This window comes from Apodemus sylvaticus, chromosome 9 (genome assembly GCF_947179515.1).
Source record: "Apodemus sylvaticus chromosome 9, mApoSyl1.1, whole genome shotgun sequence".
Taxonomy (NCBI): Eukaryota; Metazoa; Chordata; class Mammalia; order Rodentia; family Muridae; genus Apodemus; species Apodemus sylvaticus.
Window position 1 is genome coordinate 41,981,418 of NC_067480.1, and position 15,050 is coordinate 41,996,467.

Consider the following 15,050-nt stretch of genomic DNA (forward strand, 5'->3'; position numbering starts at 1 on the left):
CAACATTGTCACCGTCTTTTATTTTCCTGGTCTCCAGTAGCTTTGCCTTGCCCCTATCTCCTGTCACCCACACTGACACGCATGACCTTTAAAATTATACATTTAAAATATATATCTCCCATTTGAGCTTTAAATACTCCTCACCACTAAAAAATGTAGTTGGAAAACAAAGTGTATGCTTCCCTTTTGCTGACCATTGGGTTTTGAGGATTATTATCACAACATCCACTTCACCTATAGCACTAAGCCAGAATGTTGTGACAATCTTTAACATGAAGTTACCAAGTGAGAAAATAAAAGATAATGCAATCAGGTCCTACGCTTCACCCATAGGGCTGTTGTTTCTTGCTTCTGGCAGAATAAGCTCATGCTGTGTGGGTTGGGGAGAGAGTCCTGAGAAGTATATGACAGAACTAGCTCTGGAGCCTTTGACCATCTTGTTCTGGAAGCAGAATGTTTCCACTTGGGACAGGGGAATATTTATACATGTCCATAGCAACAGCAACAGCAACAGCAACAGCAACAGAAAACCATCTGAGTATGGTGGCACATGCCTATAAACCTTAGCCCTTAAGAAGGCAGAGACCTGAAGATCTTTGTGAACTGAAGCCTGTTCTGCATATCAAATTCCAGTCCAGCAAGGGCTCCACAGTGAGACCCTGTCTGAAAAACAAACCAAATAAAATACTCACAAAACAACGAAAAGAGACCTTCCTTATCTAGTTCTTCTAAGATTGGGTTTCAGACTAGACTTTCCCTCTTCCTCTCTCTCTCCTCCCTTCCCTTTTCTTCTTTCCCTTCTTTGCCTCTCATTTCCTTCATCCCTCCCTTGCTCCCCGCTCTCTCTGTCTTATCAATTCATATACAATGTATGCAGTCACTTTTGCTTACACAAAAGGATTTACTGGCATATGAAACTTCTTCACCCTTACACTCCTTTTCACAGTTTACATGGCCTTTTCCAAGGAGCCAGATCTCATAAATGTATGGATTTCAGATTTTTTTCAGAGTACTTCTATGCTTCTAAAAAGTATTCTACAGTTGATGTCTCTTGTTCTTACCGTGCTCAGCTGCCCAACTCCTGACCTTTTAGCTTGTTCTCACTGCCAGACTCCTCGCTTCCCCATCTTCTCTTCTCTTCTTCCTTCTCATGCCCCCAAGCTGACTTTTCTTTCCTGGTCTCATGATAAATAGCTTGCACATTGCCCATCGCTGCTTTGGATTTTGCTAAATTTATCACCTTAGCCAACCACCTCATTAAGTATTTCCTCAAGCTACCCCCCCTAGAGAAGTTTGATCTGAAATGTTAAGAAAAAAAATTTTTTTTTCTTTGACATGGGGTCTTCTTTTAGAACCCAGGATGACCTTGAACTCTTGGTGTAGCTTAGGCTGGCCTCAAACTTTTGATTCTCCTGCCTCATCTTCAGAGTGCTAGGATTGCAGTCCTACACTACCATGATGCTATGGTTATTCTCAGTTGTCAGCTTGACTATATCTGGAATGAACTACAACCCAGAAATGGAGGGGACACCTGTGACTCAGAACTTGAGGGAGGAAGACATGTCTTTGATCCAGATCTTGAGGCTAGAAGACACATGATTTGGATCCAGATCTTGAGACACATCTTTAATCTGGGTCATACCCTCTGCTGGTGGCCGCTATAAGGATGTTGGAAGAAGGAAGGGTTCCTTTGTTCTTTGACTGCTGGCATACACTTTGCCAACACATCTGTTGGAACCTATTTCTTCAGGAGTCCAGTTTATACAGGAGACCAGCAGAGACACCCAACCCCATGGAACTGAGAAACTACTAGATTCTTGGGAGTTCCCATTCACAGCTGACTATTATTGGGTTAGTTGGACTGCAGACTTTAAATCATTCCAGTAAATTCCCTTTAGGTATACAGATTCATTCCATAGCTCTGTAACTCTAGAGAACTCTGACTAATACACATGTCTATCTTTTAAAAAGTTTTAAGGTGCTTTAAAAGAAAGTGTAGGTACTGGGCTGTAGCTCAAAGGCAGAGCATTTGCTTACAGTGAAAACCTGTTGCTTTTGCTTTCTAGTGCCCCATCCCCATTTCCATTTCCATGTTCCATTTATTTTCCTCCAGATACTTAGGGAACATAATTGTTCTAATTACAACTGTATGTACAGATAGAAGATGGTGTGGGGAGCAGATGTAGAGTAAAACTTAGCTTAGGAGCTTGAAGAATTGATTCACATTAGAGAGCTTGTTGAATATAAATGACCAAGGACTTTCCAGGGAAGACAAACTTAGGAGAGAGGAGAATTGGGTCTGGAAATAATATTACTGTTGAATCAAAATGTCAAATCTGTTTTGACTAAGGCTTTCTACTACTTTGTCTTCACTGGATGATTCATATGTCCATATGAAAGTATCCTTAGTACTGTTGGGGTAGTAGAGATATTATGGTGGATTCGCAAAAGTCCTTGCTTTCTTAACAGATGTACCCTATTAAGAAATACAGATAACAATTTAGGAGTAAGTTAAATATATACTGTCTTAACCAGAGATAGGTGCTGGAAATACATAAAGAAGGGACAGAGAACTGGGCCTGATGGCATAGGTGTGTAATCACAGCTTCATACTAAGCTGAAGCAGTAGGATCTAAGGTCCATGGCCAGCCTGGGCTACAAGGCTAGTTCAAAGCCAACCTGGCCAACTTAGTGAGACCTACCCTCAAGATATAAAGTGAAAAGAGGCTGGGGATATGGCGCATGTGTGGACATGTGTGGAGCACCTCCCTGATGAGGACCTGGGGTCTATCCCCGGTGCTAGGGTGGTGAGAGAAAAACTAAAGAAGAAAGGGGAGTGGTAAGGAGCATTCATCCAAACCAGCCCTCCATGGACTTGTGCTATGAATATAAAAAGCACAACAAAACCTAAAATGCTGATTTCACATAAAGTGTCTGAGAGATAAGAGCTCAGAACAACACTAGGTCAATGTTGGAGTCAGGCAAAGGCATTCTCCCCGTCTGAACAGAATAGTGTTGTCATCTTGTGTCTGGAATGTTAGTTTTATACTGGAGGGATGTAGAATCCCCCAAACTGAGTGAGGACTCATAACTTGAGGCCATGCTAAACATAATAACCTAGAAACAAATGAACAAACCCAGCTCCTGTGGATCCCAAATACCATGAGACATGGACAAATAGGCTATATTATTCTGGCAATAGTGTGCTAAGGAATAATTATGAGAACAGGCTGAATGCCTATCAGGTGGTAGTCAGGGAAGACGCTGGTAATGCTAAGTGGGGACCTTTCTAAGTGTAGTTTCAACATTATCTTGGTTAATGTTCATGTTAAATTAGTGAGAAAAATCTAAAATTGTGTTGCCTGTGTGTGTTTTTTTCTTTTCTGATTATCTTTTGAACCCTGCAAGGAAATATGACTGACTTTGGGTTGTCTATTCACAACACAGTAGCAACAGATATGACATACATATGCCCTTGTGCATGTTCGATGTAAATGCTCTCAACATGGTTGCTTCCAAGCTACCTTGGTGATGTCATTGAACATAATGACATCACACTAATCACACATATTACCTTTGAGGGTGCCACAAGAGCAGACAAAAGTCTCAGCTAAATATCCCTTCAAATGCCACAGTATTTAGTGATAAAGATAAAAAAAATGTAAATAATATCAAAAGCATAGATAAAGAAAATACAGTAACATATTTAGGAAGTGCTAAGTTTAAATATTTTGTTTAAAAACTATAATAATCTGCATAAGCTGGGAGAGGTAGTATATATGTGGAGTCCCAACACTCAGGGAGAAGAGGCAGGAGGATCAGGAGTTCAAGGTCATCTTCAACTACATCATGAATTTGAGGCTAGCCTTGGCTACATGAGAATAATCTCAGAAAATCAAAATAAATAGTAATACATTGTGAATTTTATAGTCACAATTGATTTTTAAATTCTAGTTATTTTAAACAAACAGCTTGTAAAATCCCTGAAAGATTTAATCAGTGGTTCTTGTAAGCCTACATACACCGGGTACCACATGCCATGGATGATGCCAAAGGTAGATAAATGTAGATGGGGCTAGGCCTTGGTGCTGTGGGCCTGTAATCCTAGCACTTGGGGGGTACCAGAAGGGGGGCTGCAGCAGTTTCGAGGCCAGTCTTATACGGTGAGTTTCAAGTCAGCTAGAGCTGCATAACCTATCTAAAAACACAAAAACAAAACCCCAAACTCTGTGCGAATAAATAATGATTAATTTTAATGTAGCAACACTTACTTCCAATCTCAAATAACCCTGGGCTATTTTAGTTCTTTAATTTTTCTCGTTTTCCTTTGACTTGACTAGGGGTGTTTCTCTGCATATCTGAGCACCCACATTACCAACTGTCTCCGAGGGCGACACATGAGCAGACAAAAGTCTCAGCCATTAGTGGCTGATTCCTGGGAGCCTCCTTGTGTAAAGGTGACTTTTCACTGATTTCGGCCCAAATTTTGGCAGTTCCTTAATGCATCGAGATGTGTACTTTCTATAGCCAGTATTGTCTAATATGAATTAGGCTGGACTGAATGGATGCTATCGTCTGGTTTTGACTGTAGAAAACACATTCTATGCGTCGATTCAGTATCTCAGCTCTTCAGTGAAATGGACGGCATGCTTCTCTGTCCTGTGTGTGTGTTCACAACGTTGCCTATCTGGAATAATCCTCGTCCCTTCTACTATTTTCAAGCTGCTTCATTTCCCAGGCTTCACGTTCCTCTTTCCCCTCTCCCACAAAGCTAGCCACAGCCACACCAATCTTCTCAAAGCAATTTTAAAGTCTTTCCCCTGACCTCTTGTGATACTTAATGTTATCACACACGCAACCAAATCTTCTATTATGAAACCCACAAACATTTCCACTGATTTTTATTAGCCTTGCCAGTGACTAGGCAGCTCTTTTCCTGAAAGTAGAGACTATAACTTAAAAGTTCTGTTACGTACGATGCACAGTTGTCCGGGAATTAGTGTGCACTCTTGGTATTTCAATAGATTTGGCCTTAAACGTCACCCTTTGAAGTTGAACTAGACACATACTAGGTTACATAGGTTCTGAAAGTCTGGGCTTTGAAGTCAGGGAGGCCTGGATCTATTTCTGCACTGTCCTGCTTGTAAGCTGTAAATCCCCATGAAATCTGCCAATACTCAGGGCCCTGTTTCTCCTAAGACCGAATGATGACGGGACCTACACTATAGAGTGATGTTATGATTACTCCAATGAATTGGAGTTATATGGAGTCTTTTCCAGAGATTAAAACCAGTAGAATACATATGCTAATATATGTGCATTTGTATGTTTGAATGGGGTCACTATAGCTTGGGCTGAATTCAAACATGTGGTCCTCCCAACTCAGCTTGCCCAGTTCTGAGATTAAGGATGTGTGCCAACCAGTCCAGCTCTGATTTAGTTTGTTTTTGAAGAAGGACCTTGCTGTGTAGTCCAGGCTGGCCCAGACTGCTCTATATGCTCTAAGTTGACCTTAAACTTGGATTTTCGTGCCTCATATTCTAGCGTAGAACTATTCAGGACTAGAGGGGAGCACTGACAGAATTACTTCCTTTCATTGTTCATTATTTTTGATTGATTTGTTTAGTTTCATACAAAGGAATAGGTCTATAATTTTATAATTCTTGATCTTAGGGTTCTAAGTGCTGGAATGTATCAACATTTTGATGCAAGCATACCACTGTTTATGCGCTTTTTTATCCATATACTAGGGATGGGATATTTTCTACTATTCTTATTTCATATGAAAAAAATAGGTAAGGCATCTTTTGAGGTAGTGAGAAAGGTTATTAAATAAAGGCATATTGCCGGCAGTGGTGGCACACACCTTTAATCCCAGCACTTGGGAGGCAGAGGCAGAGGCAGGCAGACTTCTGAGTTTGAGTCCAGCCTGGTCTACAGAGTGAGTTCCAGGACAGCCAGGGCTATACAGAGAAAAACCCTGTCTTGAAAAACCAAAAATAAAATAAAATAAAATAAAATAAAATAAAATAAAATAAAATAAAATAAAATAAAATAAAAAAGGCATATACAATAAGATCAAGGTGAGATTTAATAATGTCACATTAAGTGAGGAGATGTAGGTACTTCTAAATTCTAAGTGCACTGCCTAATGGCCTTAAAGGCTTCTACCAATACTAATGAAATGAATCCAACAAAGCAAGGCATAATCCTCAACACAGTATATATAAGAAAGCTGCAAAGCCATTTATAATTGTTCACAACCTTTATGTTAATGGAATATAGCCATTTACTTATTTTCTCCCATAGTTATTGAACGCGCATTGTTTATGAGGTATATCCAGATCTATTGGCTACTTCTCAGTTGTCTTTCGAATGAAATTTTAATCATTGCATGAATTTGATTAAATCGGTTACAGGATTTTGAAGCACAATGGAACCCCAGGAAAGCCGGCACTCTTAAATGAACGCTTTATGTGTAAACAAGCAGCTGCTGGACTCCAACGGAACTGTAAACAAGCTGTTTTTAAAGTTTACTGACAGCTGTTTGTGGTGATTTTTGTCAACAGAATTTTCCAGCTTTGCATCACAGCCCTCTTTTATTACAGTGTCCCCTCAAAGAATAACTTGCTTGCCTTAATCACGTTTACAGAGATTTACGACTTAATGCTTATTCAGTGGTAGGGCTTCTCAACACAAAATGTCAGCGAGCCTGTTATAAATTGCCTCTGGCATTGCTACTCTATCTTTTATTTGGCGGGGAGTGTTTCCACCTGAAAGTGATAAATTCCTGCTATAAGCGCTTTATGTGCTTCAGTAATTACACTGTACCGAAAACGGGTGGGGATGGGGGTTTCTCTTGAGGTATTTCCTTAAAAATAGCAAGTAATAAAAGGCAGTGGAATGGGCTGAACTCTGACATCTGTTGAACAAAAAGCAATGACCAATGAGCTATCTGTGTCAGAATGAACTTGACAAGTGACCAGGAAGTACACAAAAGCCTTTCAGAAACAATTTCTGGAGGGGCCTGTTGTTGTAGCTATGCCTTTAGACTAGCTGCTTTTGATCCTGTGACTGGGATGTGGGAGTGCCCACAAAAAAATGCTGTTTACATCCTTCTAAAAACTATCTCAAACATCAACTGGATGCTTCTATTGCCTTGGGTAATTTTTCACTGAATGCCAAGGTCTACATGACATTGAGACCTAATCTGTATGTGCAAGTCAAAGAGACTGCAGCCTGTCAAAGGCATTCAGTTATGCAAACAGTCCACTGCAGCCAATATCTTGATCAATATATACAGGCGCAATTGGGCAGATCAAGAGGAGATCCGCATTAATCATTATGATATCCATGGGTGGTGGATATTGACTAATTTTCATCCTGCTGGTATGTTTTCTTCATAAAAGTCTGTGTATTGTATATAGGAAAACATAGCATTAATTGCTGAGGATGTTTTCCTCATGAAGGAGCAACACAGTGATATAAACAAAAGGTGTCCAAGTTAATTAAGCACGGTCAGGAAGAGTCTTACTCTTGTGTCCTTATAGCAAAGAAGCTTAGGGACCCAGTAGCCGCTTTATTTAAGGTGATCCTGAAAGTGCCTTGATCATTAAATCATCTCATCTTCCTTTCACAGCTACTGCACCATTTTGCAAAGCAATTGCTATAGCAAGAATCTCTCTAATAGAATGAGTTGGATCTTGCATAGAATCCTTATTCTTTCATTAAAGATGTTATAAGTATATATACCTGGCATAGTTTAATTCGACGATAATATAACCAGTTCTAAATGTGAGGGAAATATACTGAGTGCAGATTTTGAGTTAACTTTTAATCGTCTGTGTCCATACCATCCATGGTGAAGGAGGCTCCATTGTTCTATACGTATGGCTTCCCACAGTTTCCAACTCTTGTGACTGCTTTCAACAACCCTATGAGTATGAAGTCAGTACTTCTTTACCTTTTCTTGTTATCCTCCCCTTCTCTTCCTCCAGCTCCTTTTTCCCTCCATCCTTAAGTCTTCCCTGCCCCTCAATATATGAAATGGGATTTCATATTTGTGAAGTTTGTACTTCTGAACTGAATTATATATGTCTGGCTCAGACATTGATATAAATTAATCTGAATTTTACAAAAGGTGAAGAGAAATCCTAAAAGAGGCAAAACGACGGGTCCAAGGAGACGATCCTGGGAAACGACAGGGCTTGCCTTAGCCCAGCTCCAAGCTCTGTGTTCTTAATCATTATGCCATGTGGATTCCAGAGGGAGACAAGCCGGCATCGAACGTATTACTTTAGCTTGCTTTAATAGCATTTTAATGCAGGAAGGCTAGCTCAGTCACACGCACACAGCTCAGTCAGATGCACACAGCACACACCATGATCCTAAATTCTGCAGTTTGTTCATTTCATTAATTAACATCCTTGGTTGCACTCCTAATCAATTGCTTTCAAACTGCATATATATAATATATATTATACATATACATATGTTTAATTATATATATATATATATATATATATATAAAAGCTCTGGATTTCATAAAAGTCTTAGTTTTATTTTTTTTATTTTTTGTTTGCTTTTTGTTTTTGTTTTTGTTTTTGTTTGCAAAAGTGTTTCTCTGTGTGCGGCCCTGGCTATCCTGAAGCTCTCTCTGAAGACCAGGCTGGCCTCAAGCTCAGAGATATGTCTACCTCTGTCTCCCAGCACTGGGCCATAAAAGTCTTTTTAAATAAAATTTGAATTGGACAAAGAGAATGTACTCCAAAAATATCAAAGTGATTGAACCTATTGCATTCTATATGGCATTCTATATGGATTCTATATGGCAAGGCAGAGAAGAATTAGTGTGAGGGTAGGGATTTGTGAACTATCTTCCCATTCCATAGGCAAAAAGTCTGATAGTCTATCTATTCCATTCCTGTTGTTATATATGCTTTATTTACATAGCTCTGAGAAAGTTTTATGACGTGTAAAGCCCTTCAAAACACAGGCCAAGAAAAGTAAGAGTGCTGTGACAACTTTCAGCCAACCTTTACATGACTTTGAATCTGGAGATCAGGAAGGAGATCCAGGCTGAGCTGCTCTGTGCACAGAAACACTGCAGGGGAGAGCTGCAGGCCTGTGGGGAAGGTGCGGGAGTGTTGGGCACAGGAGAGGTAAATAGGTTAAAGCAAGCAGTTTGTATGCCTCAGAGTCCTCTTAGGAACAGAGTGTTAATTCGGGGGAGGAGGAATAGTTTTGAGAGTCTCAGGAACTTTGGAATATTGCTTAGTTGGGGAAGACATGCAGAGAGAAATGGAGCAACAAGCCTAAATTTCTGTAAAAACAGTTAGCTCTTAGGAAGAAACTTAGAAAGCAAATAGGAAACCACTTAGAATCTTTAAGCTGAGAAATGCCACAAACTAAGGCTTTAGCAACACCTTATTGATGGACTGGAGTTCTGTACAGATTTTTCACCCCTCTGATCGATTAATTTCAGTATTCATTTGCCACTCCCCATTATTGTTGGGAGGAAGGAATAGATTTTTGTGAAGTGCTCTACCACCTCCCCCAAATTAGTATTTTTTTGCAATTGGCCTCTTTATCCTAAAAAGGCTGGCTACGTTTTACGCACACACACACACACACACACACACACACACACACACACACACACACACACACGCACCTGAAAGAGTTGGCTCTTGAAATTGAGCATTTATGGGTGAGATGAGGAGCTCACTCTTAATTCGAAACATAAAAGCCATCTCCAGTAATAGTAATGATCTAGTGCCTTTACTGAGGCAGGCTGAGCTGGAAGGGAGGGTGTAGACTGTTGTACACAGGTGGACATGAAGTCTACTATCCCCGCCATTAAACAGCCTTTGAGAGTAACAGGAGCCCTGGGGGAGATGCATCTGGCCTGTGGCAAAGGGAAAGAAAACAGTAAATCAAGAGAGAACCCATTGTACCTGCGTCACAATGGCTTAAGAAATGAGCCAATTGCAATCATCTGATCTCCAAAGTATTTTATAAAATGTGAAATTTTCATTTACTCCGATCACAGTTAAGTAGTGTCATAATTAAAAAAGCCCTTGATAAATGTGTTCCTTGTTTTTTAGAAATTATGTGACTGGACTCAGTGCTACTATTTCTTGGATGTTTATCGGTACAGGCAATTCATACTTATACTCATGTGATAATCTAAAAAATCTATATGACTTATTATCTCCATTTTTCAGATAATGTTTAGAGAGCTGAAGATCTGACCTAAATCCATGATCCTAGCACTCAAGAGGCTAAGGGAGGAGGGTGAAAGGTTCAAATCAGCCTGGGCTACCTGGCAAATGCTATCTCAAAAATTAAAATCTGACGTAGGTCACATGTTTGTATGAGATTGTAATGGGACTGAGTCCTGAAATTATTGTTTATTCATGAATGCTGAAGCGCCTTTCTAAGTTTCATCATTTAAAGTGACCTAGAAGTTGATTATCCTTTGAGGCTTAGCGAAGAGTAAGCAACGGCTTGACAGAGTTTGTAACCAAGGACTAACTCCATGAGAGCCTCTGAGTCGTAGAAAACTAGGTGGTTAGTGTGCTTGTGTTAATGGCTCATTAGAATGTTTTAGGAAACTAATCCGGAGAAGCTGGGGTGTGGCTCAGTGGTAGAGTACCTACCCAGAATGCACTTGGGGGTAGAGGTGGGGACCGGTTGGATTGGATTTTTGTTTTGTTCGCCTACTTTTCCTACTCGATTCTGGTGAAGTCTTTGAAACTCGTTGTGCCTTTGTAATGTAGTGGAATTACTTAAGTTCAGACAAAAAGAGCGCTGGAAATAAAGATAAATTAAAACACCCGGGCCTAGATGAGCCACACCATAAATGCTTCTTTTCATAAAGGATTTTCCTCGGCTGGATTGCTATTACAAAATGATAGTTCTGGTGACAAAAAACATTAAGAGTTTACAACCACCTGGAAGGCAGACACCCAGGATCAGCATCAGCATGCCATGGTTCTAATGAGGGGCTGTCCACTCTCTGTGCTCTTACAAGATAGAAAGTGAGCGAGTTCTTCCTCAGCTGAAGATTACGGTAGTTTCTGCAGTTCCCAGAGATGGAGAAGACCAACACAAATCACTGTGGCCACACTGCTTAGAGCAAGCAACGAGTTAAGGCGGACATTGGTATTCATGCACCCTGTCTGCTTCTGCCTCCCCCTAAGGGTGGGTTTGAGAGGTCAGTGTTAGATGGGAGGAAGACAAGGGTTTTATAGCTCAGGGGTAGGGGTTTTCCAAATGGGGGACTTGGGGAGCAAAGGTGGAGTTACAGGAGCAGAAAATAAGCATAACATGTTAGTCATAATGATCTCCTGAAACAAAGAAATGATTGCAAGGTGGTCTTAAAGTAGACGTAGCAACAGGTAGTCAGTCGTAACAACCTTTGAAACAGAGGTAGGGTTGGAAGATGGTTATAACTTTTTGAAACCAAAACATGATTGTTGATTCCTGGAACAGCCAGTACCCATTTGTAATTAAGGTTACAGGTTGGGCATAGGCCATTCCTTGAGAAATGGAAGTTTAATCACAATCAGGAATGAATCTGGTTTGTTTTTACTCTAAGATGATGGCTTTCAAGCCTAAGATGGAGGCAGGCTGGTTCATCCGTTCTAGCCTCAAAATCTCATGTAAACCTAGGTGCTTTCATAAGGCCTGCCTCCAAATGCTGTCTCATTAGTAGCTAGTGCTTCCACTCATGACCTTGGGACAGACACAATGATTCAGTCCCACACTGAATTCAGCCTCAAGTTGTAGTATTCATATGATGCTTGAATTAGATAATTAAGTGAAACACTTGCAATATATATCCAGGAGCTCAAAATCTCAGCTCTAGAGCTTTATACTACATGTCCATCCTGGCTATATTAAAGGACAGGCTGGATGTAGTGGATTTCTGGCCTTTTGGGATTGGGGTTAAAGGGGGAAAATACTCTTATAAATGTGCATGCTACAAACTGTGAGGTTAAAAGTACCTGAGAGAATCTACTCACATTCGGGATCAGGAAATCCTTTCAAGGATTTTTGTTTGAGCTGAGATCGGAAGGTGTACTACCTAAGAGGAAAATTCCAGGTTCCAAAGTGAGTCTTTGCGTAAAAGCCCAGAGGCAGTGGAGGCTTTTGATGAAGAAAAACCCAGAGGGGGAATAATAGTTTGTTTTCCCTGGTTGGCACAGGCCTCACATCTCATCAAGTTAATACCTTTAGAGTTTTATTTTTATTTATTTATGTTTTTGATAGGGTTTGTCTTGGCTATCTTAGAACTCTGGTGATCAGGCTGGCTTTGAACTAAGAGATCCATCTGCTCCCTCCCATCCCCCCTCCCCAACATGCCTCTAGTGCCTGGATTATAGGAGTGCCCACCAAAGGCCTTCCGACCCTTAAGAGTTTAATCAGGGTAGTTCCAAGACTAATTCTGTGTTTGATAATGTTTTGGATATCTTTAGTGAGGCTTAAGGATCGGAGGCAATCTAGACAGAAGTGTGAATTCCAGGAAGAGCACTGCAGGAACAACTTTAGGGTAAACAGAGGCAGCTGGGGCAGTCAAGCAGAGACATTGAAATAAAAGGGGATATGCAAGAATGTTCATGGTTGGAAGCTGTGGAGAGGCAGTGCTGGGCTTGCCCAGTGTTAATGTTCAGATCCGCAGGAAGGATAGGGATAGGGCTGGTAGAATATTGCTAGCTGAAAGGAGGCTCTAAACTCAGTTCAGCACCTAGTCAACTGGGCACGGTGGTGCATATTTGTAAACCCCTATCCAGCTAGAGGTGGAGGATCACAAATACAGGAGTTCAAGGTCACCCTTAGCCTCACAGTTTATGCAAACTTGGCAAACAGACGCTGCTTTAAAAAAATAATCCCCGAGGAAGGTAGATAACTCTAGAAAACAAAAACGTTTTATGCAATTTATCATATTTTAAATGCACACCAGAACTTACTTCTAACAGATGCCCTTGGTCGGATATTAACAGCTAGTTAAAAGTTAAATTGAAACTTAGTATTTAGCGGGTTCTTGTAGTCTACAGCGAGGAGAAAAAGAAAACTTTCTTATTTAAAGAGTAGTACTTAGCTAGGTAGTGGTGGTGTACGCCTTTAATCCCAGTGCTTGGGAGGCAGAGGCAAGCGGATTTCTGAGTTGGAGGCCAGCCTGGTCTGCAGAGTGAGTTCCAGGACAAGCCTGGGCTACACAGAGAAACCCCGTCTGGGTAAAACAAACAAACAACCCCCCCCCCAACAAACAAAAAAGGGTAGTACTTTTATTGTCAAGGGAAAAACTTTTCCAAATTCACCAGTAGCAAGAAAGCCACTCTTTTCTTTGTAGATAGCCACAGTGATGAGCTCCTGAGGCTATAGGAGGGTTAGAATCCGACCTCAGGAAAATAAACATTTTCTCTAAGGCTGGGTGGTGTGTGTGGGGTGAGGGGGTGGGGAACCCCGCCTCTTTGAAGGCGTGGCCTAGAGGCCCTGCCGCTCTGTTTCCGGTTCAGGAAGTTTGAGCGGGTTAGTTATGTCCCGCCTCCTAGGGCTTGTAGTCGCGACCTCTACCTCCTTCTTCTCAACCCTATTCCCAGGCGCTTTGGTTTCCCGGATCCGTCCTATAACTTCCGAGGGCGTGGCTTCTCAAGACTTGCCTCTCCATTTCCGGAACTTTGACCGGCTTTTTAAAGCCCCGCCCCAAACCTTAGGGCGTGGTCTCAAGCTGCGTCCCTCCTTCTCTGGAAGTTTTGCCGCGTTTTGGCAGCCCAGCCCTCGGTGTCCCACAGATTCTGAAACTCCGCGCGCAACGGGATCCGGCGGTGACCAGTGGGGTGCGGCGCTAGAGAAAACCTGACCTCCCCACCTCCACGGGAATGCCGCGCCGGCCGCCGAGGGTCAGCTCCGGGAACAAGCCTCCTTCCGTGCCCGCCATGGCGCCGGCTACCGACGGGCTTTGGGCCCACAGCCGCGCGGCGCTTGCCCGCCTGGAGAAGCTGCTGCGCTGCTCCCGCTGGTAAGGACCGGCCTAGCGACCTAGTGTGGTCTGCCCCTTCATGTTCCACTCCTGTGTTTTCTGAGGGGCTCTTCAGTCACCTGCAGCAAAGAGGATTCAAACGGCACTTTTCGAATTTTCGCGGGAGAACTGCCTTGGGGGCGTGGCTCAAAGCTCAGCCCGCTGGCCCCTCCCCGAAGGTGACGCTCGGAGCTGGGCGGGGCTAAGGCTTCCGGGATCCCTGGAAGGTGGTCCAGTGGTTTCGTGCCACAGCGCCCCCGTGACGCTGACCTTTGGTCCATTTTCTAGTAGCGGACTCGGCGTGGGGGATGGGGTACTAGGGTACTAGCTAGGGCTAGTTTGGGGATGGCAGTGTGATGGACATCGAAACTTTTCCTTAGTTTGATGGAAAGATTGTGGCACTGTACCACTGAACCTCCAATATGCCCTCTCATGGATATTTTTTTGGGGGGGGTTTAAAATTTTTTTTTTACTTTATTCATTTATTTATTTATTTAGAGACAGGGTTTCTCTGTATAGCCCTGGCTGTCTTGGAACTTACTCTGTAGACCAGGCTGGCCTCGAACACAGAAATCCTCCTGCCTCTGCCTCCCAAGTGCTGCCACCACACCCGGCTCCTCTCATGGATTTTATATAGTCCAAAATGCTTTCAAGAGTGGTGTTTTGCTTTTTGTTTTTATTTTTGTTTTTTACCTGTAGCTGTTTATCGAATACTACCCAGGAAGTGCCCTTCTTTTCCCTTTTTCTCTTTGGCCGTGGCGAATGTTGAACCTTCAGTCTTTAGCACTCAGTTACTACAATGTAAACTGCAAGTTTTTATTTTTTTTTAAAGTTAACTGACAACAAATTTTGCACTTACATTAAATTACTATTCTTTACAAAACTCTTACTATTTGAGAAAATGACATTATACTCCTTAGAAGAGCGGCAATTTTGTTAGCATGAAGACGTTCTGAGCTCTGCTTGTGTTTTCCTAAAGCATACGGATCATCCTGGGCATAGACGTTATCAGAAACTCTGTTTC

General features: G+C 41.9%; 1 protein-coding gene across 1 annotated transcript in view; it reads left to right on the forward strand.

The window, feature by feature from the left end:
• Positions 1–13,590: 13,590 nt before the first annotated feature.
• Bard1 (BRCA1 associated RING domain 1) overlaps positions 13,591–15,050 on the forward strand; it is a 65,318-nt gene continuing 63,858 nt past the window's right edge. Inside the window, exon 1 of the mRNA XM_052192912.1 lies at positions 13,591–14,026. Within this exon, the coding sequence (XP_052048872.1) occupies positions 13,887–14,026 (140 nt within the window). The 5' untranslated portion in view covers positions 13,591–13,886. The remainder of the gene's footprint in view (positions 14,027–15,050) is intronic.